This window comes from Salvia splendens, chromosome 12 (genome assembly GCF_004379255.2).
Source record: "Salvia splendens isolate huo1 chromosome 12, SspV2, whole genome shotgun sequence".
In the NCBI taxonomy this organism is placed as follows: Eukaryota; Viridiplantae; Streptophyta; class Magnoliopsida; order Lamiales; family Lamiaceae; genus Salvia; species Salvia splendens.
The window spans coordinates 14,102,928-14,130,694 of record NC_056043.1 but is presented as its reverse complement, the minus strand read 5'-3'; the positions used below and the strand labels follow the sequence as shown (position 1 = coordinate 14,130,694).

The following is a 27,767-nucleotide window of genomic DNA, read 5'->3' as shown; positions in this document are numbered from 1 at the left end:
CGGCGCCATTTTGGTGGACTTGCGGTTTCGTGTTCGAGTGGATCAAGTTATATGGAAGATAACTGAACTGGATGGATCAGTTAGCAAATGTCGTTGCCACTTGATCAAGGCGTTCACGATCTCGCTAGCCACCAATGTAATTTATAACTCCCAATTTTGCACTACTTTAACAGTAAAGCGGCAAGTTCGGGGTCGATCCCATAGAAAAACCAGTGTATCAAGTGTGTGAATAGTGAACAGGGGGTCGGCTGCTGCCACACTTTAATTTTGAGAGTTTTTAACTACTGATTTTACCTTAGGCAGAAAGTAAACTATCTACTGGATCAAGGTACTGCTAACTACTGGATCAAGTAAGTGACATGCTGGAATAAAACGGACTACCTAGGCATGCGGCGAAAACCTAAACACTTTGCTATTCGACATGATTAAACATTGGATCAAAGTATAAAGCGAAATTAAACTAGAACAGTGAATACGAAGGCGAAAACTAAACAACTCCAATTTTATACCCAAAACTCAGAACAGTGTTGCAAGCATACGGAATACAGAAAGATTGATTCTTTAACTACAGAAAAACTCGAAATCAAACTAAGCTAACAACTTCGGGAAATAAGAAAGCAAGTAGAGTCGAGTAAATTCTCGGATGAAAATTCGAGACAACACCGAACAGATATCGAATACTCTGTCGCGCTCCCTCTCTCTAGCTAACCATTTCTCTCACTATCTTTAGAACTGGGAAACTAAACTAAAACGTAAACTAAACGTAAAAAGAGATCTTTTGATTATGGTGGCACATCCTCTATTTATAGGCACTTCACATAATCTCCAGCTGGATAACGATCTTGGCAGAGGATATTCGTTCACGCTGTGAGTGAGCGACTCATCGATTGCTACGTGTCTTCCTTCTAGAATGACGTCGCTTTTCAATAATAGATTCATGACTCAGCTCCGTCCTTGCGTCTCATGTATCAGCACGTGTCCCTCTTCTAGAACGTCGTCCTTGCTAACAGAATGATGCCCACCATCCAGCTCATTAGCCTCATGTGTCCTCCTTCTAGAATCCAGTGGTCCCCGCCCAACTTCTTGATCACCCCATTTGATCAGTTCACCTTATTTTTGGCCTTTTTGGCCTTTTGTACCAACTTGATCAACTTGTCCTTCTTGCCTTGGTCAAGCCGTATTCCTGCACATTTAACACTTATTTTGCGCGATAACTGACCTAGTATAGTACATTTTACCCCCTAAACCGATGCATGAAATAGGCCTTATTAAGACATCACTTAATAAAGGAGCTCTTAACTTAAATTAATATATTAATTAAATGCATTAATTCTAACTTAAATTATAAATAGTGTAAGGAGTTTGTGACGAGCCGAAAAGCAACAGTGCAAGTAACATAAGACGGAGGGAGTATAATTTTATATAACTACTCAGCACAACACTACGAATGTAGTTTTCTAACCTATATTTGCCATTGTTGTGATGCACCTCATTTGTGAAATCTTGAGTGCTCTAACCTGTTATTCCTGTTTTAGTTTCATATAAATGTTACTTCTGTTTTACTATAAGATTTATAACTACTCAGCATAACAATATGAATGTAGTTTTCTAACATGTATTTTCCATTGCTGTGATGCACCTCATCTGTCAAATCTTGAGTGCTACCTTTCATTCATATGTTGGTTCTTGAAGTTCCTACAACTAATGAAGGAAAGATGTCATACCTTTTTTCTTCTTTTCTCTCTTTAATCCTACTCCTTTATGTTATAATCATAGTGTAGGTTCCAAGCTCCCATGCGTGCTATGTAATCTACGTTCATATGTAATCATTTTGTAGATTATGCAGTTTCATCTTTCTAGGCTTTTTTTTCCTCCCATTTTCTGCACATATAGGAGGCTGATACATTATATTCGTCTAGGGTTTGGTTTTGTTTTATTTTCAGCAAATAAGTAGTAACATTTACACATTATATGAATATAGGTTAATAATATGACAAGTTATGTGGACTTTAAATGAAGGTTGGTAGTTATAAACTAAAGTAATTAAACGGGTCTTCTTTGACCAACTATATTCCCTAATTTTAATAATAGAACTGTATATACTAAAAAGTTGGCCGATTTATGTGGTACATACTGTTTTATTGTATCCCGGAAACTAAATTGTTTTTAGTGATATATTTTTATTTTGTTATATAGAAGGTCAGATTAATGATTGTGTTTTTTTGGGGAACATGCAATGGTTTCTTTATTATTTTTTAAAATGGCACCCTGACACTTTTTTATCCTATAAATACCCTCTCTAAATTAGTCCATAATCATTCATCTACTTTTACTACTTCAAATATCTTAGCAGTATCCTCAACTGTAACTAATCATCTCACAATTTAAGTAGTTCTTTTTCTATCTAAACTATTCCACTACACTTTTTAACATAAACAGACTGTTGTTTAATATTTTACTAATGTTTTCTCAGCAAGCTGACTTCTATTTGTAGTAATGAGATTGTTGTTTACCTTCTTAGACAGTTTATATTGCAGTGAAGTCCTTTCTTGCTACTTTATTTTTTAAATTTTGGACGTGGATACCTGCATAACAGATGGTAATGAGTAAATTTTGCGTGGAAATATATTCTAATAAGAAAATTTTGTAACATAGTAGTATTTAAGTCAGAGGTTGAGTTTTTTTTATCAATTTGTTTCCTATATATAAATGATCAGCTTAATAGGACTCATAATTTAGAAAAATCAATCCAGTAGAATCCAACACAATATTACACTAATATCTATTAGTTAATATCTCATGTCACTATCTGATTCTATTAGAAGCTTAATGTAGTGTTCTAAGCATGAATAATGAAATTGTTGTCTACCTTCTGTGACATTTTGTTTTGAACTTGAAAGAATCTTTGAGTTCCTTTCTTGTTGATTTACAATTTTTGTTCCTGAATCACTGCAAAAAACAATTCTTAATTAGTAAATGTTAAGTTGAATTACAAATTGACATTGAGATGTTTATTATTCAGAAGTAACTGAATTAATGGCACCTTTTATCACCTTGGTTGATAATCTTCACCCCAGGATCTGTAATTATGAATAAACCATTTTTTGCATTTCTGTGGTATAATATCAGTAAGAAACATTGTTAGTTATAATTTCAAGGCAAAATGAGCAAATTTTAATTCAGCAGGCAGTATCTCAACAATTAACATCTAGATGTGTTTTCAAACAATTTTAAGATCTATTAAACCCCTATGCTGGACCCTAATTTTAAAATTAGGCTATATGAAAGGTATTTTTGGGTTTTGTGACACTTTTTAGGTTAACTGCTACTTAAGTGAAGACAATGTTGGACTGGCATTCTATAAACTGTCTGATTGCAAACATTTGATTTTCATATTCTATACTTTAACAATATAAATAACAAAAAGGTCTGCAAATTTGAAGAGTTGTTCATACCAAAGTTTGACACCAAATGTTTCAGGTCAGTGGCTAGCTTACAATGGTGTGAGAAAGAGAACAGAAGGAAATCATGTAGTTTTCATTTTATTCCTCACTTAAGCAATCTGTAAAGTATGAAATATAGTGTTAGGATTGAGTTTTTATAACAGTTAAAGTGCAGATATCCTAAAAATTTGTCAACAATTTTCTAAACCTTTTGAATAAATATTTTGCAAATATAAATACATGAAGTTTGGTCACTGAATCCTTTTTTTTTAACATTCATGCGGTTATTAGGTAAGTAAACTTGTGCAGAAAAGAAATTATACCTTTTAGAACTAGGTCAGACCGATACCATTTACGTTTATCCATTTTTGTACTAGTTTTTAACTGGGGTTTGAGCTTTTTCCTTTTTGGAGACTGTGGTTGACAGGAATAATGGATTTGGTTCTGAATTTAGGGGCAAAAACCATTGTTAACTGAAATCGAAAACTTTAATTTCATAAAATGAAGAATCTATCTGGAACTCATGAATTTTTGCCGGTTAATTAAACCAAGGTGAAGATTTGTTACCTTTCTCGACCAATTTCGGAGAATGAGGTAGTTTCTTCCGATTTACCGTAGGGTTTGATGAAATCGAAGTCGCCCACATCGCCGCCTTATACACCGTGTCACCGCTTCATCCACCGCGTTGCGGATTTCGTCGACGGTGTGTGGGAGTGTGATGGGGTCCTGGTGTCGCCGTTAGTGTTCGTTGTGTGGGAAGAGTTAGGGTTTGGTGTTGGTGGCGGCGGCGGATGAAATGAGAGAAAAAGTCTATTTATATGGTCTATCTTAAATGTTAATTATTCCTAATGATTTAATAATTATCAGAGTATAAGTTAAATAGTTTAATCATAAGTTAGTCATATTAATTTGAAATCATTTTATGAGGCCAATTCGAATTTATCAGGTATTGGTCTTACTTTTATATTTTCTTTGAGCATTTTCATTGAACAGTTTTAGAAAAATAATTTATTTTCTTGGGCTTACTTTTTATATGAGGCCAATTCTAATTATTAGTTTTGGGCTTACATTTATTTTATGTTGGACCATTTTAATTTAGAAAAAATATTTTCAGGCATGTAGTAATATTGGAGTATGAATTCAACCAAGATTTTCAGTTTATTTTAGGCCCATTATTGTTTGTAGCACCCCGAAAATTTTGACTTTTGTTTCCTTTAATATTGTTGTCGATTTCGAATTTCATTCATGGAATTTAATTTCTATGTGTTTGAGTTAACGATGTGAGTTTTAATTGTTGTGAGTTATGTGGAATAATGTACTATATTTTCCAATGTGGGAAATTAATTAAATGGGATCATGCATTTTGTTCTAGCCATTTTATTTGGAATTTTCAGCCCCTTCAAATTATTGGAATTAATATTTTCTTTTTTGGATTTAATTAATTATTTTGGGATATTTATCCAAATTAAATCCAAACCAAATTATCCCTAATTTATTCTACATGATTTTCGACCCTTAGCCTATTCCTTGGAGATTTTTGAAAATCCCCTATTAATTAGGAGGACGAATTATTTTTGTAGATTTAATTGGTACCTTGTTAAATTTCCTTCTTGAATTTAAAATCCAATTAAATCTAACCATATTTTGTCAAATCCCTCCATATCCTATTTTAATTAGGATTTGACTCTTTCCTTCTTTAAGACCTATAATTTTCGCCCCATATACCTATAAATTTCCTTGGGGAATTAATTTATTTGTTACCTATTTTGTGGGAGTCTTTTTCTATAAAAATTTACCAAATTTAAATCCTATTCCTATTTTATTGGAGGATTTAAATAATTTCCTTGGTACTCCCTAAAGTACACGCCCCTTTTTTCTACACGCCTATTTTCTTTTAAATTGTGGGATTTATTCATTGACCTCTATTTTATTCCTCCACAATTATAATTATTTTATTTAAGTGTGAGATTATTCCTGGAATATAAAAAGGGAGGAACCCTAACCCTAGCCCCCATCCACACATTTTTCCTCCCTCTCCCTCTCTCCCACACACCTCCCTCCCTCTCTTCACCCTCTCCACAAATCCTTCACCAATTCCTTGTTCTTGCATCATTTTGGAGTTGGAAACTCAAGATTCATCGAAGAATCGCATCATTCGTCATTCCTACCGATTGTTTTTGCAAGAGAAAGGTATACTTAAATCATCTTTCTCATTCTTACCATTGAATCCATGTGTCTTGATCCCCTCATGCATATAGTGAGTGTAGAAATCGTAGACCTAAAAATTAATCGGTTGGGAAAGATGTTTGCATGAGAAAGTATGTGTATGTGCGTGTATGTATGTGTGTGTGAGAGTTTGTGGAAGATTCATTGGTGAATGCTATGTGTAAATATGAGGTCATGGTTGTGAGGTCATTTTTGAAGCATGAATATGTGTTGAAAGTATGAATAGGTATGTGTGGGTGAATGATAGACAAACCCTAGTTTGTAAATGTTGAGCATGAAAACCGTGGTGTTCGGACAGTAGGTTCCGACGAGTGTTTGACCGATCAAACGATCTTATTTCGACACAAACCTTTGACTAAGTGAAGTTTTAGGTGTCTTCTGTGTTTTGTCAAAATTTCAGCCTCAATTGATGAAAGATGAATTTTTAACGAATTTTTCAATTGAACTGCGCAGTCCTACCAGAATTTGTGTTCTCGTCCAGTGAGTTTTCGTTTTTGATTTGACCGACCTAAAGATGTGATTTTGGTGTGAAATTTTAACTGGATAAACCTTGATGTGTATACTGTTTGGTGACCAAATTTTAGAGTCATATGAGGTCGGATGGATTTTTAATGATATTTATAAAAAGACTGCGCTGTTCTGCTAGATTCTGGTTTTGTTGAAATGAACTTTGTTGACAAGTTTTAGTGAATTACATGATACATATGTGAATAAGGAACGTATCTTATGATGTGGTTATGTGTTGCACGTTGAGGTATGCTTGACTGTTCGTTTCATTTAAATTAATGAACGTTGGGATGGTCAATATAAGAAAATGATGGAAGGAACGATAGGGCATGCATGACAAACGTATTGATGGAAAGACTGATTGTGTTATGGTGTTGACAAGGATTGTGGTGCGTACGTGGGTACAAAGAGCAAGGGTTGAAATAAAGTTGTGAATTGCGTATAAGCAAGCGAGGTGGACTTTCTTTTACTAAACTCCTTTTACGTTTCAAAATTGTGATATTGGAGTTATAAGGGTGGTTTAAAGTGTTATGTCATGCCATGTTTGTTTTGATGTTGAGATTGTTGCCTGATGCCTAGTTCGTTTGAGCTTGCTCTGTTAGGCTATAGGGCTATGTGTGAAACGAATTCAGGTCTGAGAAGGGCCGCAAACCCTATCAGGCTGTGTACACTGGTGGGATAGGGAGCCATCCTTGCTAGTCGGCCGGTCTCGTGGGCGAATAGTGTGGCCACACTTTCGTCGCACTGTGGAAAGATGATGTAATTGTTGGATTATTGAGAAAGTGGGGAGATTGATTGTCTGGCCAGACTATGAAACTGTTTTTGTGATACTCGATGATATTTCTTATTTAAATGTAAAACTCGAGTTCACTGTGGTATGGATGACATAACTGTTATAAAAAGTTTTCGGCATGAGCCCACTGAGTATACCAAGTACTCAGCCCTGCATATGTTTTCTCTATGTGCAGGTTGAGCGGGATGTTGCGGCGGATGTTGAGTCGAGCTTTAGGAATTCTCGGATGCGTCGTGTCTTCATACATGGGCGTCATCCTATGACTCTCCTTTGATACTTGTTTTCCGCTGCCTTATTTGAAACTATTTTTTTTCCAGCCTTCTGCATTACTCTATATAGTTTTATGCCACTAAGTACTTTGAGACTTTTATCCGCTGCTTAACCATTTTGTAGACTAAAACACTTTCTCTTGAAGTTAATTGAGTTTTCATATTAAATGTTGTTCTTTATCGTTTCCCCATAGTCACGAGTTCTCCGTCTTTACTATCCTTAGTAAGGGCGGTCGTGACATTGTTATATCTGAATATTTTTGGCTATTGTAATTTTGTCTAATATAATTTCTTTGTAATTTTTATAATTTACCCCTATTTTATTTGTAATTATTTTTAACTTTTTTCTATTCTATAATATTTAATTTTATTTTGTGTAGCTAATGTGGATGGATCAATTGAGAGTCTCATAGTTATAGTTGGAGATGTCGTTGAGCAACATATTCGTGTAATTTGAGTGAGAGTAATGGATTGTGCAATGACACTCAATTGATAATTAAAAGATTATATGACTATATTTTGGAAGCAGAAGTTTTAGGTGGTCATAATATTGGTCACAAAGTGTTTATTCCTCGAATGTCTTTGATACCATCTGATCCAAGGTTGTCAATCAGATTCAACAACGGCGATTTCACTTGCCTGCGTTATATGCAATGACGATTATTAAAAGTCAAGATCAATCTTTCACATGTTGGATTATTTTTACGAAAAACAGTCTTCTGTCATGGACAACTGTATATTGCTATAACTAGAGGTACGAGTTGTTGAGATCTGATGATTTTAGTTTGTAAAGATGATAATGATAGTAGTGGTGATTCCACTGTTTATGTTGTTTACAAAGAAGTGTTTCAAAACTTAGGAACTATTGGGTTGTTGTTGTTTTTCTATGTTTTGGTTCCTATATTTGAATATTTATATTTTGTTGATTGCATTTGATTTGTTGAGCTCTTTGTTTATTCCAATTATATGACTTTTACTTTTTAATCTTTTCTCACACATATTTTCTTTATTTGTATATCTTATTCTATTTAACTCATACTCTATGATCATTAGTCACACATCTTCTTTTTATCATTTATTTTATTTTTTTACTCCACTTACACCATAAATTAAAATTGTATAAATTATCAGCATAATTTGAAATGTTTCATTCATTAGGCAGCAGTAATTCTTTTTTTCAGAATAGGACAATATAAGTACATTTCTGTTTTTTTAAAATCTTCACATTGCTTCAAGTTCTTATATTGTACTAATTCATTCATTGTATTCATTTTTTGAAACTCTTATGTCTCGTGCATAACACGGGTATTAATACTAGGGCTTGTGTTGGCGGCGCAAATGGTGTGACAAAAGGATTATATATTTTTGAGTTAATAATGTTTTAGAACTAAGTTTGATTAATTATTCTTAATAATTGAAATCAGTGTAATGTTAAGTGGAGCTTTTGTTTAAAAATCATTTGGGCTTTTATTTGGGTTGATTGTAATATATCTAAGATTGGGCTTGACATTTTATTTTTTGTGGACTTTTCTTTATAATTGAATTGGATTGTGAGTTAAATTTAATAAAAAAAATCAGCCAATTTGTCAATTTATGTCTTAATTTTGAAAATTTTGGCTTTTGTAAATTGTAAATGTGTTAATTTCTCTCTAATATTCTAAAATTTGTAAATAATTATTGATTTGTAATTTTATTATAGTTAATTTACTTTTATTCTTCTAATAATAAACTTTATTTTGGAGTAGTTAATATTGGTGGATCCATTGATGTTGAAAAATGGATCGAAGATGTACATGATTCTGTATTTGACGCAGGTGTTAGAATTATTTTAGATTTGTTCCTAACAAACATTTTTAAAGCGAATTTAGTTTAATATCTGAACTTGCAATGAAAAACCAAAACTTATAATTCTAGATTGAACATTTTTTACCTTATTTTGGTTTCGTTGAGGAATTTTGTTGTCGATTTGGTATGTTTCGAAGCTAGCGATTTTCATAGGGTTTCGATGAAATCAACCCCTCTGCCTCACTGTTTAGAAGCCACGGATTTCGATAATGGAGTTGTACGCACCGTCAAACTCCTTTATTTCTCCGTTTTCGACGGTGGATACGGGTAGAAGGTAAAGGAATTATGGTTTTTGTCGCTAAGGCGGCGATTAGGGTTTCATCGCCGTCACCGACCGGCGTGGAGGTTGAGGCGTCGGCGATTTGTGGAGATGTGGATTTCTTTCCGCCGTCCTCCACCTGAGAACAACCGATTTGGAGTTATCGTGGCGTGGGGAAGGATAGAACTAGGGTTTTTGTTGGCGACGCAAATGGTTTGACAAAAGCATTATATATATTTGAGCTAATATAGTTTTAGAACTAAGTATGATTAATTGTGCTTAATAATTTCAATCAGTGTAAGGTAAAGTGGTGCTTTTGTTTAAAAATCGCTTGGGCGTTTATTTTTGGCTGATTGGAATGTATATGAGATTGGGCTTGACATTTTATTTTTTGTGGACTTTTCTTTATAATTGAATTGGATTGTGAGTTAAATTTAATAAAAAAAAAATCAGCCCCTCTGTCAATTTATGTCTTAATTTCGAAAATTTTGGCTTTTGTAAATTGGATTTTTGTAATGAAATCGTGCTTTTATGTAGAAATTATTTTGTAAATGTGTTAATTATCTCTAATTTTCTAAAATTTGTAAATAATTATTGATTTGTGATTTTATTATAGTTGATTTACTTTTATTCTTCTAATAATAATTTTTTTTTGGAGTAGTTGATATTGGTGGATCCATTGATATTCCCATTATATATAGTTAATTTACACATTTGTTTGTCTTTTCTATATTAATTTCCAACTTATTTAGTTTTATATGTTTATATGTTTAATAAGATGTTACTATTATTTACTACTCTTTCTGTCCTTCTATAAGTGAGACGTTTCTTTTCGGGCTTCGGCCGTTCTTTTGCCAAGATAATAATAAATAGTTAAAATGGAAGTGAAAGTAAAGTAAGAGAGAGAATAATATAGAAGAGAGTCATATCTACATTATTGTCTTACTTACATTACTTTATTTTCACTCTAACTATTTATCATTATTTTTGCAAAACAAGGGCCGAAAAGAAACGCTTCACTTATAGTGAGACAGAAAGAGTACATTTTTTTCGTTTAACATCCACATAGTTGCACTACATTTCTAATTTTTAAAGTTGAACAAGGATTTTAATTTGTTCATCAAATGATTTTACTTTTAACACATGAATTTAATTACTTTATAATACGATTCTAAATTCTTTAATCCTTAGTCGCACACCTCCTCTTTGTCATTTGTTATATTTTATTTTATTTCTCTCATATCAAAAATTTAAACTGTATAAAATCGTTTTGCTGAATATGAAATGTTTCAAAAGACTGGGTTGAGAGAAGTATATTTCTCTTTTTATTATTGTTTATAATTTTATGAATACTTATTTTCTTACTTAGTTTAATTAGCACATATATAAACATAATTATATTCTCTTTATCCTTTTTGTATATTTTAATCTACTTACCTTAGAATTTATCTTCATTATTTGAAAATCTTATGGCCCGTGCATAGCACGGGTGATAACACTAGTGTTCATTATAAGGGGCAGTTAAAATGTTCACTATGTGCTTAAATTGTTCATTGTTTGTAGTTCTGTAAGTATTTTAATGCACCCTCTCTCAATTTCACAATTGTTATTAAAACTCATGCCCAACTAAAAGTGCATAATTTTATGGGACGAAGAGAGTATTATTTAATTTCTTCAATTTAAAAATATAACTATTAAAACACATTTCATGTAAAATAAAAATTACAAATTAATACAATTAAAAATTGGATAGTTAAAAAAATATTCCATTTGTCCTAAAAAATGAACTAGTTTTACCATTTTGGGTCATTCCCCAAATTTAGACCAAGTCTGAAGATGGAATGTTTTTAACCAATTACACACCACTATTAATGTGGACATCACAATCCACTAACACTACTTTCACTACATTTTTCCTACATGTTTCTTACTTTACCAATTGCACATTAAAACTCATGTCGTTTACAAGTTTGTCTATTTTTTAGGACGGAGGAAGTATATAATTAAAATTCTAAAAATTAAAAAATAATTACCTATTTAAAATCCTATAATAATAAAAATTACATAATAAAAATTCTAAAAAATTACTCTATCGTCGGTTGTGGAGGGGGCTGTTGCGGCGCAAACGGCAAGTCGGCATCGGAAGGAGTCCCATTTAAGTAATGAGAAGCTTAATTTTTTTTGGCAATGTGTTCGAATTTGGAATGGCGTCATACATGGAACGCCGTCTAGCGTGGTTCACCTCGTCCCCTACCTATAGCTCTAGTCGTCTTTGCCGCCTCACACCTATCAGACGACATTGCCCATCGGAGCTCGAGCCCCCTGCATCGTTTCCCGCAAACTGGCTTGCGACCTCCTCGTCGCTGGGCTCGGATCGGCCATCCACCATGTTCTTTGTCCGTTTCGAGCTAGAGCCCATGCTTGACTCGATGTCACCCGTCCACTTATCGATATTCCGAATCTCCACCTAAGTATTGCCATACTTGAAGGCCCACCCGCTGTCTTGCTAGAAGACCACAATAGCCGCCTTCAAAATGTCAGTTATACTTGTTCCGCTTTGGTACTACATTCATCATTCCTATAGATGCTGCAAAAATTTTTGAGGTCCTTGTCGACTCGATTAAAATGACAGCGAAACATCTTCATTGTGGGGGTGTTCCTTTCAGGCGCATGTTGTTGTAGGTTTCACTCACTCTCGCCCAAAAAACTTTCTGTTTTTGGGATGTACCAACTATGTTGAGTTATTTTCTATTTTGATAAAAACAAAAAACAAAACATCAATCACTCTTACTTTATTCAATCACATACTTTACTTCTCTCTTTATCTTTTCTACTTTATTCTTCTTTCACATTTTTCAACATATTTCTTAATCTGTATGTCCAAAAGTTCCATCCACATCCATGTATCAATACCGTCTCATCACTTAACTATTCATGGGCCCCACTGCACTTTTGACCTCATCTCTTAACTAAGAGACATCACCTGCAACCCTCCATATCTTAATCATCTCATCCTTAACTATTCATTCAATTTCATTTTTTATTTTTATTTCCAACATATTCAATTAATACATCATTGAAATATTAAATCAATACTAATAATTCATAAAATCATTAAAAACCACGAAAATTACAACATACGAAAATACGAAAAATACATAATTGAAATCCTAATATTACAATTTATTCGACGCATTTTCTCAAATGGATCCATGAATGGATTAAATTTGGGAGAAGAATAATGTTTTGAGATGAAGAATGTAGAATGTTTGAGTGAGAATATAGAGTTTTTTTATGGCCGATAATTTGTGGGAATGATTTGATATTTATATAAGTGATTAGGGGCTTAAAAAATAGAAAAAAATTAAAATATTGGAAAAACGGCTAGTATTTTTGGGGGATTTTTTTTTGATTTTTTTCAGAGTTTAAAAAAAAATTAAAAAAATATTTTTTCAATGGATATAAACGACGCTCACTCACAGGCCGGAGACTGGGCGTCACGGCCGCACGGGAGCTCACCAACATGCTCTCGGCGGAGGGATACGGGACGAGACGGAGTGGCCGCATCGCTGGCTCGATGCTGTCTCGTCTCGCCGAGATGAGACCGAGCTGGCAACGAGCCAGCGCTGCGAATGCCCTTAGTCACTTTAATTGAGACTAAGAGATATATTTAAGCCTCTTACGAATAGGATCAGTGCTGCTAATTTATTGCTCTCCTTTAAGAGCATCCATAGAGGCGAGCAGGACGGCGTCCGTCCATCCGTGCTAGCGGCACGGAGACCTCGTCCACCGCTGCGGTCGCGCCACTGGCACGGTGCTGCTCGATGCATCGAGCACGCCCGTGCCAGCGAGCAGGTGACGTGGCAGGCGCTGATTGGCCAACGACATAGCCGTTGCCAATTTGATTTTTTTTAAATCTGTTTTTAATTAAAAAACTGATTAAAAATAAAAAAAATATTTTCCCACTTCCCAAAAAAATTATATCCGTTTTCTACCCACTTTTATTTTTTTTCATTTTTCCCCCAAAAATACACATTTTCATCTATAAATACCCCTCACTTTCACACCCAAAAATTCACACCACGCTACACAATTCTCATCTACATTCTCTCATTTCCATTCTCATCTACATTCTCTCATTTTCATTCTCAATCTTTCTTCCACTCTTACAACATAACAATGTCCGGCCACGACGATCACCCCCCAGGCTCCCACGGTTGGAACCCCGATTGGTTCAGTTCACAACCGTTTCCTAGTCCAAAAACGGAATATTCGGCCCCTCATCAAACCCAAAGTTCGGGAGTTCCGGGTGGCTACCGGCCTTACCCGATCGACGACCAAGATGCCCCCCGAAGGGCTATACGGGTGGACACCCGAGCCTAGAGCGAGGTCGAGCGGCCCCTCCCAAACTCCGACTCCTCCTACTCGCGGTGTCCGCACACCGTACACTCCGGCGGAGATGGAGCAATTGTTCAAGGCGTTCTTGTCAATCTCCGAAGATCTGGAGGTTCGCACGAACCAATCCGGCGATCATTATTGGTGGCGCATCTGTCGCCGGTATAATGAAAACCGGCCGGCGGGAACAATCGAGCGAAACGAGAGTATGGTGCGCAATGCCATATACAGAGCCAACGAAGAAATCCAAAAGTTCCAGGGGTATTACCTCCAGGAAGAGCGGTCGGTGGGGAGCGGCCGGAGCGAGGTCGACATCATCAGTTCCGCCTTGTCTACCTACCAATCCATGAACTACAAGCCGTTCAAGTACCTCAACATTTGGCAGGAGCGCAGTCGCATCCGAAGTATAGGGGAGGCATAACATCCTCCTCTAGCGACTCCTCCAAACGGTCAAGGTCGGTATCCCTATCCGACGCCAGCTCTGAAGACGTGGCTAGCCAACTTGCCGGAGCTAACTTGGGTAGCCCCGACGCTGGCCTGAGCGGTTCCCAACGCCGACCGCAAGGAAGGAAGAAGGAGGAGGCCAACCGCCGTCGCGCCGCGACTCCATCCGGCAATGCTCCCGAACCCGCTCCCGTTCCCGTTCCCTATGCGCCACCTCCACCCCCACCAACTCGTTGTGGGCGATTTTGGCCAACTCAATATGGCCGATAGGTCAACTATGACCCCGCGCAACTTCGATCGCAAGAGGCCATGATATTGGGTCTCCAAAAATAATTGGGGGTAGTGCCGCCGGATGAATAGTTTTCCACGGGGGTATTTTTATCCTTTAATTATGTAATTTTTAATTTTTAGGAGTTTAATTATGTAATTTTTAATTTGTAGGAGTTTAATTATGTAATTTTTAATTTGTAGGATTTTAATTATGTAATTTTTATTTTTTAGGATTTTAATTATGTAAATTTTATTTTATTTGTAATTTGTAATATTATTTCGATTTTTTTAATGAATTTTAATATTATGGAAATGTTTTTATTTAAATTGAATAATAGAATGGTGGGACCCTTGTGCTCGTCCTTGCGGAATAGCACGGCTGTGGGTGTTGTGCTCTTGCCTAAGAGCAAACAGAAAAAGTGGGGTCGATCCCACAACCGTGCTCGTTGACAAGAGTACGGTTGTGGATGCTCTAAGCATACAGCAAGAAAAGGAGGACAGCTTTTAAAAAAATGAAATTGGAAATTCAACCGCGCAAAACAAAACCAAACAAAAATGAAAAACCTAAGACCATCCACAACGCGTCTCGCGCCGGGCTCGCGTCTCGTCTCGGAGAGACGAGACCCCCGCGAGACGCATTGCAGCGGCCATCTCGTCTACAGCTCGCGACCGTCTCGTCGCGTAGCTCGTCTCGGAGAGACACGAGACGAGCTGTCTCGCCACGCCCGAGACACGTGGCACGTCCCCATGCGTGTGTGACGCCCACTCGCTGGCCCGCGAGTGGGCGTCGTCACTGATGACGCAATAATTCATTTTTTTTTAAAAAAAAGATCGATTTTTAATAAAAAAATTTTTTTTTTTTTTCAAACGGTAATATTACCGTTAAATATTTATTTTCATTTTTTAAATTTTAAATTTTTTTACTCTATAAATAATTCTATTCCATACTCATTTCAAACACAAACACACATCTATTCCTCTCAAATCCTCTCTATCACTCCAATTTCCATCTTCAATCAACTCAAACAAATGGATCCTTTTGAGCAAATGCGCCAATTAATGGAACAATCACTCGAAGAAGATCGACGACGAGAGGCGGAGGAAGCCGCACCACCCCCACGACGCTCCCGGAAGTACATCAATCGGAACCGGGAGGAAGCCGCCGCACGGTTAGTACGCGACTACTTCTGCGATAACCCGATTTGGGGAGATACCTATTTCCGTCGCCGTTTCCGCATGCGGAAACCGCTATTTCTCCGGAGGCCAACCACGGAGGATTGTCAGTTCCTCCTCAACCTGCACGAACAAGTGCACGGATTCCCCGGGATGCTTGGCAGTGTCGATTGCATGCACTGGCAATGGAAGAATTACCCGGTGGCTTGGAGGGGTTCCTACACGAGCGGCCACAAAGGCACCCACCCAACCGTTGTACTCGAGGCCGTTGCCGACTACCGACTTTGGATCTGGCACGCGTACTTCGGGGTCCCTGGCTCGAACAACGACGTAAACGTGCTCCAACAGTCCGACCTCTTTACCGAAGTTTTGGATGGTAAAGCGCCGGCCATCAACTTCGTCGCCAACAACCGACGGTATAAAATGGGGTACTATCTCGCCGACGGCATCTACCCGAAGTGGCCGACCTTCGTGAAGACGTGCGGCAGGCCAGCGAACCCAAAGCAGGCTCTTTTTGCGCAGAAGCAGGAGGCTGCGGGCAAGGATGTGGAGAGGGCGTTCGGGGTTCTCCAAGCGCGCTTCAACATCATCAAAGCCCCGGCTCGTTCGTGGTTCATGGAGAGCATGGTCGACATCATGTATACGTGCATAATCTTGCACAACATGATTGTCCGAGACGAAGGACCCGATGCCGGAAATTGGTTCGACCCCGAATCCCCCGGAAGCTCAACTGCAAGTAGTCCGCCGCGAAGTGGAGCGCATCCATCTATACAAGAACGGTTGGCTATTCGGGCAAGGACACGCGACTCTAGCGCCCACACCCAACTCCAAGAGGATCTAATTGAGCACATTTGGGAAAACTTTGGCGGAGAATATTAAATTATGTCATTTTTATTTTTTTAGAATTTTAATTATGTCTTCGCTTTTTTAATGTTAAGTTGTAATATTGTTTTAATTTTAATAAAGTGTGTTTGTTTAAATTGAATTGGGTTTTAAAAAAAATTATAAATTAAATTGAATGAATAGTAATTAAGAGACGGTATAGAGACGGTTAAGAGACGGAGCGTTGCAGCCTCCGTCTCTTAGTTAAGAGATGGAGGAAAAAAGGACAGTGGGGCCCTCAAATAGTGCTCAAATAGTAGTTAAGAGACGGTTTAAGAGACGGTATAGAGACAGCGTTGTGGATGACCTAAAAATCATTCGATTCGACTATGAATTTAAAGCGCCACACGAAATAGAAACAAAACAAGTCATAAAAATCTCAGCCACCATTCATCTCCTTCACTCACTCTCTCATCAATTTCCACACACTTCTTCTTCTTCTTTCTTCAGAGAGAGTTAGAAAAAAGATAAAAATCCAATCTTTATAGTCTTGCATAGTACACTCCGTCGCTGGTTGGTGGGGTTCGGCGCAATGTCGCCATGAGAAAGGCCCGAAACCCCTCCTCCACCACAAGCGGCGGCGGGGCTGCGGCGGGGATGCGGGTGATTGTGCCCTTGCAAGGCTTGGTGCAGGGGAGCGGCGGCCTTGTCTTGGGCTCCGTCATCCCCTGCGCCCTCTTCTACTTTCTCCAGATGTACCTCAAGACCCGCGGAGCTCCGCCGCCGCCGCCGCCTCCGCCTGAGCCATCCGCGGGGCTGCATAGGGTGCATTCGAGGCTATCGCTCTCGCCTCGTGGTGGAGCCGGCGGGCCGGCCACGGTGTCGTTTAGAGCTAATGCTATCGTTAGACAGCGTGAATTTGAGGGGCTGAAGCGAGCAGAGGAAGACTTTTTTGATGAGGTGGAGAATCCCAATGGTGTAATTCACCTTTGCTCCACTGAAAATAGGGTGGGTCCACTTCAAAATTTGATCTTTTTTATGCTCCGTGTATTTGTTTAAACATGTGTTTTGCTGGCATGTTTTAGTATGTGTTTGTGTTTCTGTTCTTAATTGAATTCTGTCTGCTTAAGTGTATGCACACATATCTGCTTTCATGAGATTTTCATTATGTTAAGACAAGTGATACAGTTGTGTATGAAGATGCAAACGTGGCTGAAACTCATGGAGATAAAATTGCAAAGGGGAAAGGTGCAGTTATGAACATTACCAACGTGGGAGATAAAGATGCAGTTATGGGCCACTACCAAAGTGCCAAAGTGGATGATACGTGAAAAGATTCAGATAACTGATTTAGTTAGTTTCTAATTCTAGGAGCTTCTAAAGCTCAATATAAATATTTCCCTTATTGTATTGTTTTTTTCATCATCCGAAAGAGATACTCCATGAAACATTAACTCCATTCCATTGAATTTCTGCTGTCTCTTTGGTCTTATGTTCATTTTCGTTTACATTAAGGTCAAATGGATTGTGGTTTTTAAAGCTGTATTTGTGTTTAGGGGAGTTTGGTTTGGTTTGGTGATTAATGGATTTGGAAAAGTGCTTTTCAAATATGACAATTTGTTGGAGATGCAAATTAAAGCTTTGAAAGTATGTACTATTAATGTTGCTGCAGTTACATGCTTGAGCGATGAAGGGGGTTTATGAGAGATCTTGTTGTTTGGTCATGTTTTCAGCGTTATTGACACTGATTTGTAGAGCCAAAACTGATCAATTTTTCCTTTGTTCTTGTGTAGCTCTTGTGGGACATGGTTCAATGCTGGTTTACGGATCATGTGACACAATCGGTAACTGGTGGAGAACTGAGCATAAGTGGGATCACCTCATACCAACCATTCGATGGTTTAAAGGACCTGAAAAAAGTGAGTATTTCCTTTCTTTGCTCGGGGTTCTTGTTCATTTATAGGGACATCTATTGAATCAAATTGTTAGATTGCTGCTTTCGGGACTAATTTTGACTATTTCTACATCTTAACAAATTGTGTGATTTGTATCAAACCGATGCCTGTGCCTATGTGTGCATCTTGCTATTGGGAAATCTTCGTTTTCTGATCTATGGTTCGGGAATAGTGATTATTTACATGCTCTGTACATATTATTTTCGATAAGCTTTGTATACTAATTATTCAATGTCAAGGCTGTGGCAGGGTTCATGTGTCAAGTGGTGGGCAGACCCCTATTTTCTAATCCCAAACAACTAGTACCCACAGCTGGTGCAGCCCCGGCAATTGAGATGCTCGTCTTCTCCCTTGCTGATCCAGGAAATGCATTTCTCGTGCCAGCCCCATACTCTCCCGAGTAAGTTTTACTTGATTTTTTGAGGTATGATGCATCATTGTTCATTCTTTTGTGTAACAGAGACAGTAAAGTGAACTATATATGCAGCCTCGATGGGGATATCAAATGGCGTACCGGGGTGGAAATCATACCAGTTCTTTGCCGCAGTGCTGATAGCTTCAGTTTAAGCATCACTGCTCTCGACAGAGCATTCAACCAAGCCAAGAAACGCGGTCTCCGAGTTCGTGGGATAATTCTATCCAACCCTTCTAACCCCGTTGGCGTTCTGTACAGCCGTGAAACACTGTACAGCCTTCTGGACTTTGCCACAGAGAAAGGCATCCATATCATTTCCAACGAGCTACTAGTCGGATCCACTCATGGAAGCGAAGAGTTTGTAAGCATGGCAGAGATCATCGACACAGAAGATCACGACAAAGACCGAGTTCACATAGTCTATGGTCTGTCCGAGGACATTTCTCTAGTTGGGTTCAGGATGGGCGTCATCTACACCTCCAACACGAATGTCCTGTCCGCTGCCAAGAAACTAGCAAGATTCTCATCTGTATCTGTCCCTACACAGCATTTACTGATATCTATGCTCTCGGATTCAGAATTCATTCACCAAGCTGTCAAGCTAGGCAGGGAGAGGCTTCAGCAGGTGCATCACGAGCTTGTCAACGGGTTGAAGCAGCTGGGGGTTGAGTCCATGAAGAGCTCTGGAGGGTTCTACTGCTGGGCCGATATGAGCACGCTAATCCGGCCCTACAGTGAGAAAGGAGAAATTGATCTATGGAACAAACTGTTGAGCGTCGCCAAGATCAATGCAATTCCGGGATCTACTTGCCATTGTGTGGAACCCGGATGGTTCGGCTTGTGTTTTAGCACGTTGAGTGAGAGCGAGATCCCGATAGTCGTTGGACGGATTAAGGAAGTTACAGATACATGTACATCTCTCTGAAAAGTCGTTGGTGATTCGTCAAGAGAGGTTCATTTTATAAGTATAGATGCAGTTGAGGGTGAAGTCGCCAAAGTTAAAAGAGCCATCTGCTGATGAGAATTGGAGATGGACATCGTAGTTTATTCATTCTTTTTCTTGTGCATAATATCCCGACAAATTTGTTTTCTTGCATCTGATGAGAATTAGAGATACATGTTAGTGGACTTGAAGTTGAGGTGAAGAACTGGGGGCTTGCAGTCATGGTGAAGGTAGGCTAGGACCTTCTAGACAAGCTTAATTCCGGATTGCATCATACAGATTTCCTCTTGATACGAATTCCGACAGAATTAGTTCCCCTTTAACACATTTGTTAACCAGATTGGCCTGATGAAGGTTTCCAAGCCGGCCCATTTCCTGCTCGAACTCATCCTGGCTCCTGATTCACATCAGAACACATCCATATAAAAATACTCCCACCTCCCATTAAATCTCATAGCCTAAAATGAGAACAACATCATCTCTACTTCTTTTACTTTACTTTCTCTTCATTAACACACAAAACAACATTACATAAAATCACGTTCCAAAAAGCAAATGTTTCATATTTATCAAGACAGAGGGAGTCCCATGAAATAATGTTTTAGTTTGCTATTTTGGTCGTCCATAATCTAAGATTTTATTCCCTTCGTCTCTCGCTAAGTAAGACATTTTTTTTGGCACAGAATTTAAGAAAATAAGATTTTGTTAGTTAACTGAAGGAGAATAAAGTACTCCTAAGAGATAGAATAAAGTAGAGAGAAAAAATAACAAGAATGATATGCATCACTTAGGACAAAGGGAGTACTCCCTCCGTCCCAAGTTATTTGAGTCGTATTCTTTTTTTGGTTGTCCCAAGTTACTTGAGTCATTTCTCTTTTTGGCTAAAAACAAAATATCTAATCACACCTATTTTATTCTCTCTTTTACTTTATTCTCTCTCCTTTCTCTTACTTTATTCCCTCCTCTACTTTATTTAACTCACTAAACACAACTTTCTTAAATCACGTGACGAAAAGAAATCTCTTACTTTATTCCCTCCTTTACTTTATTTAACTCACTAAACACAACTTTCTTAAATCACGTGACGAAAAGAAATGCCTCAAGTAACGTGAGACGAAGGGAGTACATTTTTCCACTTTAGATAATGGATCTTACCCTGCACTAAATTATTACATGTACATTCTACTACTACTATTATAATTAACATTTTCCCACCGTTTTTATTTACATGTATCGTCGAGGTAGCACATTAAAAAAATTTAGTGAAAAAAGGATAATATTTATTTTATCTCCTGATTAAATTAACAAAAATGTCCCTTGAGATTTGTGTGGAAAATCAAATTGTTTCTTTGAAAAAGGAGAATGAGCTGGCGTATCATCATACTCGACTCCCCTGCCTTACAACTCTATTGCATCCCAAAACTGAGCAGATTCATGAACTTCAAATTATGATTTCCCCATTTATAATTCGGTAGACTTTACCTCGGCACAACCATCATTATCATTCCTGGGCAACAAAGTGAAATAAATCCGAAATGCGGAGGGAAAAAATAACAAAGTGGAGAGGAGAGTGAAAGTTTCACTTGTTCTGGTGTACTGTAACGATCACTTGTCTTAAAGGAAAGCTTGCCACGTATTCTCCGATTTTCCCTCTCCTTCTCTTCCTCCATTGCCTCAGAATACGTTGATCTTTATTTCTCTATTTATAATAACAAAAAATTGGGAAAAAAGCACAGAAACGGCTGTATTTTGACTATTGTTGCGAAACCCTGAATCGGAATGCCCCCCTCAATTGGTGGGGCCCCCCAAAACTGTCATCTTTTTCGTTACTGAGACACTTTAGGTTCAATCCAAACTATCCAATTGATCATAATCACAAGGGGGTTTTTTTATTCGGGTTTGTGATGACTCACAATGCCGGCCATGGCGATCTCAAGCTGGTGGGAGATTACGTGAAATTGGAGGTTGGCGTGGGCGGTGGTGGGGCCCAGTGCCTCAAGGCGGTCTCGCCTTCTTGCGGTGGAGGAGGCGAATGGCGGTGGCTGTTGTGGTGGTGGGCCAAGCTGCTACTGGTGGCGTTGTTTATTGCGGTGTTGCTTGCTGTTTTCTTGAAATGGATCGGACCCTTCGTCATGGACAAGGTTAGATTTCTCCTAATTTGGGTGTCATGTATTTGCAAATGAATGCACACTTTTGTTTCTTTCTGTTAATTTTGTTTGTGGATCAAGAAATTGCAAGAATTTACACCGAATTTATGTTTAGTGTATTAGTGAGCTCTTTGTCCCAACTTAGGGCACCTCATTTTGGAAACATATTGTCTAAGAATTGCTCCTTAAATCTTTAATCAATGGAGAAGTTACTTTGTATATCCAACTATTTAAGTGTAGTTATTCCAGTCTATGGTTTAGGAGAAAACTGTACATGCCATCGTGTTTGTATTTGGTGTAATCGATCTGGTCTCTTCATTAGTTTTATTTATCTCCCGTATCAGTTAATGCTGATGCATTGTTGTGTCACATTCCATTAACGAGTTCACTAACTCGGGATGGTGTTTCTCGGTTTTTGCTTACAATCGAATTCACAAGTAGAGTAGATGAGGTTAAGCTGGGGATAGTTCTTTTACTGTAGTCTCTATCAGATAATCTTCGAATATGCAATTCAAATTGCCATTATACCTGTAATGCCTGTGCCTAAGAGGCTATGATAGTATAACTCGACTAGCATATGTTCATCATTCCATTCTAGAGTACTCCTTAGTTCCAATGTTAACTAAGTGAGATGTTTACTTTTGCAGGAGATCATCCCCTTAATTAATTGGGAGAGAGAATCGTTCAGCAACAAGCACCTAGCACTTTTGATCTTTGGTTCTCTGACAATATTCCCGTCCATCCTTTTGCCTTCTTCACCGTCTATGTGGCTTGCTGGGATGACTTTCGGATATGGTTATGGTTTTCTTCTGGTCGTTGGAGGAGTCATATTTGGTGTCTCTCTCCCATATTTCATTGGCTCGCTATTTTACCATAAAATCCAAGTACTGATAATATATGGTTTCTTATATTGTTTATCATTTTCTCTTTTAATGTTTGTTGCTCAAATACACGTTATAAACCTAAAGTTCCTCTTTCTCACTTGTAGCTGTGGTTAGAGAGATATCCTAAACGAGCTTATGTGATAAGATTGGCTGGCGAGGGAAGTCTGTTTAATCAGTTCAGAGCTGTAGCACTTATTAGGATTTCTCCTTTCCCCTACATCATATATAATTACTGTGCCGTAGCCACAGATGTCAAGTTTGGACCTTACGTGTTAGGAACGCTTGTCGGGATGGTGCCAGAAATATTTCTTACACTTTACACGTCAGTTCTCTCCCTCCCTCCCTCCCTCCCCTTTGTAGATGAACAAACAAACAAGATGTTGATAGATTTGTTTTCCTTGTGCACGTAGACACATCATTCAATTTTGTTACATTAATGTTTCAAATATTCTTGCTGGAGATGTTTTATCTTCAATGTGCTGTTAATAGTATTTCTGATGTATCCTCTCGCTTGCAACGATGCAGTTTTGATATCTTTTACTTGCACCGTTGGTAATTTGCTATCCACCTTTTAGGGAAATACAATACAGTCTAATCCACCATCTTTACAATATCCAGTTTCTCAATTTGATGCCAAAGATAGTGAATTCAGATCATTATCAAACTATGGATGCTTTCCTTTGTGCCGTGTATATTTTTGCCTCTAGGATTGGCATGCTGCTCGGACTAATGTGTTATTACTTCAAATGCAGTGGAATTATCATACAAACTCTAGCCGATGCTACGGATTATCGGAAGACCATGTCAGGTTCTCAGATTCTGTTCAACATTGGGGGATTCTGCATCACCGCGGCAGCAACAGTGCTCGTCACATTGTACGCGAAAAGGCGACTGAAGGAACTGCAGATGGAAGAGGTGCTAGTCAGTAATACCTCATATGTCATGTGGCTAGATTATTGCTTTCTATTGCACCACCCGTAGCGTATACATGAACTGATTCATCGTCTGGTGAGTTTATATAAGTTGGCTCCTCATTTTTTCGAGACTCCTCTTCCCAGAGGGGAAATGGGAGTTAGGCATCACATCCAATGATATCGATTCTGGCTTCCTTCCTTACCCTCATTATGATCTGTACATAGTCCCCGATCTCGGCCTTTTAAGGCTTGCATTACTACTTTGGCTATATGTTATATTGAAGAAGCCAGCCGGGATATTAATTTCGAATAAAAGGATATATATGGCTGAGCTAATGTAAATCTATGCCTTAATTATGTTGTTTAGAATGTTTGCAGTGAAGAGTAGGTGTATTATGTGTATGTGTTTTTATTTCTGAGAAGGGGATGTGATATGCTGTGCAAGGTATCACTGTCGCTGAGAAACGAGAACCTCCAGCTAACGTAGGTGCTTACCGGCCTCAGGCGTCTATCTCTCTACCCCCGAAGCTTAAAGCCTGACTTTTTCAAAAAAGGAAAATAAAAAAGAAAAAAAGGAAGATAGAAATTAAAAGGAAAAAGAGAAATGGTCTCTTTTTAAAAAGGGGTGATTTTGGTTTCTTTCTGTGTAATCCTGTGCAATGCATGTTGTAACACTAAGATTGAAGTGTAGAGAAGAGAAGTAATTGTTGTAATAGTAGAATGTCAAAACAATGATAGTGTGGGAATGGGATGATGGAGATGGTTCAAAATATGAACATAAATTTGATACATCTCTTGCTTTGGGTTTGCCTTCTCCTCCCTTTACATTCGATGGCATTACCAATGCCTTAGGCCATCCGCAATGCTGTCTCTTATTCGTTTCTTAACCGTCTCATCTCTCCACTATTCATGGTTACGACCGTCGCATGCGGAAACGGCGACGGAATTAGGTCTCTCCCCATACCGGGTTGTCATAAAAGTAGTCGCGTACCAACCTTGCGGCGGCTTCCTCCCGGTTACGATGGATGTAAGTCCAGGATCGCCTTTGAGGCGCCGCGGCTTCCTCCTCCTCCCGACGTCGATCTTCTGCTAGCGATTCTTCCATTATTCGGCGCATTTGCTCAAATGGATCCATGAACGGATTAAATTTGAGAGAAGAATAATGTTTTGAGATGAAGAATGTAGAGTGTTTGAGAGTGTTTAAGTGAGAATAAAGAGTTTTTTTTTGTGGATTAATTTGTGGGAATGATTTGGTATTTATAGAAGTGATTGGAGGCTTAAAAAAATTCAAAAAAAAAATAAAAACTTTGTAAAAAACGGCTAGTATAATTTTGAGATTTTTTTTTCAAATTTTTTCTGAATTTAAAAAAAACATAAAAAATACATTTTCAACGGAAATAAACGACGTCCACTCGCGGCCGGCGAGTGGGCGTCACGGACGAACCGCAGCTCGCCACGTCGCCAACGCGCGTGGCGAGACAGCTCGCCGAGAGTCTCTCCGCGACGAGTTACAGGACGGGATGGGGACAGACTGGGGACGAGACGGAGCCCGCAACGCTGTCTCGCTGCCTTCTCGTCTCTCCGAGACGGGATATGGACCGCAACAAGACGCGTTGCGGATGCCCTTATGTCTCCTCCCTTTTCTCACATAAAAAGTCTATTTTACTTGTGAAATATGATTACATTATTAAAAAAATAATGTACTATTCATAATTGTTTAAACAATTATCAATACAAGTCATGGGAGAATCTCGCAGAAATGATGTGATTAAACAATTTGGGATATACTTGCACAAATGAGTAAGAACTTATCTTAAAATATGATCACAAGTTAGAAGAAAATCACCAAAGAACTCGTCAATCCCGCTCAATGTGATGTTGTGAGTTGTGTTTCTGTGTGAAAAGGGGAACAATGTTTGTTATAAAAGTCTAGTGAAACACCCATTCGGCCTATGTTTGTTTTCCGAATCATGTACTACGCGTTTCAAACACTCATTCAGAATATTTGTGTTTCTTAAAGATGCATATGTTGACCAACATGTTATAGCTCAGTTGGCAGCACGAAGCTGTGGTGACCTTAAAGTCACGGGTTCAAACCCCATCACCTGCTTATGTGGTCAAACAAAAAAAAACATATGCTGAATATTTGTGTTTCTTAAAGATGCATATATTGACCAACATGTTATAGCTCAGTTGGCAGCACGAAGCTGTGGTGACCTTAAAGTCACGGGTTCAAACCTCATCACCTGCTTATGTGGTCAAACAAAAAAAAACATATGCTGAATGCGGTTTCACTATTTTGCATATACGAAAAAAAAAGTTCTCATATACATTGACGAAACCACATTTGGGCCGGGGGAGGTGCATGGCCCCCATGGCCTGTCAAACAAAAAAAAACATATGCTGAATGCGGTTTCACTATTTTGCATATACGAAAAAAAGTTCTCGTATACATTGACGAAGCCACATTTGGGCCGGGGGAGGGGCATGGGCCCCATGGCCTCCGAGTTTCTATTGCATTTTATTTTGAATTTAATTATGTCATTGTTTTAGTTACTCTATCACTTTTATTTTTCCATTTACGTACTAGTCCATATAATAATTTGTGTACTGTTTTAACGTTTATTTCTATTTTTCTTCCACTTTATTTTATTTATATAAATATCTCTTACTCTTATTTTTCAATTTACTTCCACTTAATTTTACAATCGTTTACACTCATAATTTTTATTTTTCGTTAATTTTTCTATTTTCTTCTACTATTGATTTTTTATGTACACAATTTTTACTCTTATTATTTTCATTTATGTACACAGATTTTTTTTTTGTGTCTTATTTTCACTTTTATTTTTTGTGTTTTATTTGTACATTTGTTTTTCTATTTTTCTTCCACTTATTTATGTCTCTAACTCTTATTTTCCAGATTCACTTCCACTTATTTTTTCAATTATTTACACACCTGATTTTATTTTTTTATTGATTTTTCTAGTTACTTGCACTTTTGATTTCTTATATACACAATTTTTACTCTTATTTTTTAATTATTCTCATTTTTTTATTTACTTATACAACTAATGTTTATTTTTCATATACACTTGTTTTTCATTTTGTGTTTTAATTTTTAAACAAACTTATAATACTCTTTTGTTTTTTTATAAATACATGATTTGAAGAACAACCACCATATATATTTCTAGTTTCTATCATAAGGATTGAAAGTTCATCAAGCGAGGTGTGTAGTGTGTGCGTTCTAATGTTCTAGGTTGAGCTACTAACTCCAATGAATCCACCAGATCACTAGGTCTAGGAACTCAAGGGAATATAGAAGACTCAGTCGTTGGACACACAAAGCTCGTGTTTCAAAGATCCCTCAACCCGTTATACTATAGACTAGTATAGATAAGCAGGGGCCGATCCCACGAAGATGGACTCGTAAGAAAGCATCTAAAGACTTTGGTTTAGAAAGCGGCTGCTGCCACGCAAATTGGGTTGAGGTTAACTACTATTAGACCTAGGCACAAAATCAAACACTAGACCTAGGAACTGTAAACATCAAGCTGGCAACGAACATCCAACTAACTTCCTAGACTGAGCAAACAACTTCCTAATATAACCAAACAGAAAGCGAGTAGCAGTGGGGACCATATTCCAGAAATAACAAGTAGTGAAGAAAAAAACTACAACTAACTAACTACGGATTTAACTAACAGCGACATGCATCTCATCGATTGAATCAAATACGAATATGAAGAAAACAGAGCACATACCCAGATTTGAACAGAATATAGAAGTTCGGACGTCGGAAACTTGCGACTAGCCGGAAATTAAATAGATCTACATATACTAGACGGAATGAAATGAACACACGAAAACTAGGCATAAATCACGATCACTCTATTTCAGCTTCAGCGTCGGATGCTTAATCCACTCCGGATCCAAGCAATCCGATCCCAACAACAACCAAAATCAACTCCATAATTCCAGATTCAACAAATATGTTCCGATCAACACTAGATTCCAGTGAGTCTACTCAAACTCAGCGACCAACACGAAAATCAAACAT

The 27,767-nt window shown here is 37.9% G+C and overlaps 2 protein-coding genes across 2 annotated transcripts; both read left to right on the top strand.

Moving 5' to 3' along the window:
• The first annotated feature begins 16,884 nt into the window (after positions 1 to 16,884).
• On the top strand, positions 16,885 to 20,124 carry LOC121759364 (probable aminotransferase ACS10). The gene is made up of 4 exons (XM_042154920.1): positions 16,885 to 17,454; positions 18,240 to 18,365; positions 18,641 to 18,801; positions 18,889 to 20,124. The coding sequence occupies exons 1-4, from the start codon at positions 17,047 to 17,049 to the stop codon at positions 19,739 to 19,741; spliced, it is 1,548 nt and encodes a 515-aa protein (XP_042010854.1). The 5' UTR covers positions 16,885 to 17,046; the 3' UTR covers positions 19,742 to 20,124.
• Positions 20,125 to 21,142: 1,018 nt separating this feature from the next.
• LOC121759697 (transmembrane protein 64-like) lies at positions 21,143 to 24,086 on the top strand. Its single transcript, XM_042155369.1, has 4 exons — positions 21,143 to 21,900; positions 22,554 to 22,790; positions 22,895 to 23,112; positions 23,543 to 24,086. Exons 1-4 carry the CDS (start codon positions 21,664 to 21,666, stop codon positions 23,769 to 23,771), a joined length of 921 nt encoding a protein of 306 aa, XP_042011303.1. The 5' UTR covers positions 21,143 to 21,663; the 3' UTR covers positions 23,772 to 24,086.
• The last annotated feature ends 3,681 nt before the right edge of the window (positions 24,087 to 27,767 follow it).

Excerpts from the sequence above, each read along its gene's own strand:
- LOC121759364 (XM_042154920.1), top strand. The coding sequence starts at position 17,047 with ATGAGAAAGGCCCGAAACCCCTCCTCCACCACAAGCGGCGGCGGGGCT. Across the intron at positions 18,366-18,640 it reads GTTTAAAGGACCTGAAAAAA|GCTGTGGCAGGGTTCATGTG; the intron begins GTGAGTATTTCC and ends TTCAATGTCAAG. Across the intron at positions 18,802-18,888 it reads CCAGCCCCATACTCTCCCGA|CCTCGATGGGGATATCAAAT; the intron begins GTAAGTTTTACT and ends CTATATATGCAG.
- LOC121759697 (XM_042155369.1), top strand. The coding sequence starts at position 21,664 with ATGACTCACAATGCCGGCCATGGCGATCTCAAGCTGGTGGGAGATTAC. Across the intron at positions 21,901-22,553 it reads GACCCTTCGTCATGGACAAG|GAGATCATCCCCTTAATTAA; the intron begins GTTAGATTTCTC and ends TTACTTTTGCAG. Across the intron at positions 22,791-22,894 it reads TATTTTACCATAAAATCCAA|CTGTGGTTAGAGAGATATCC; the intron begins GTACTGATAATA and ends TCTCACTTGTAG.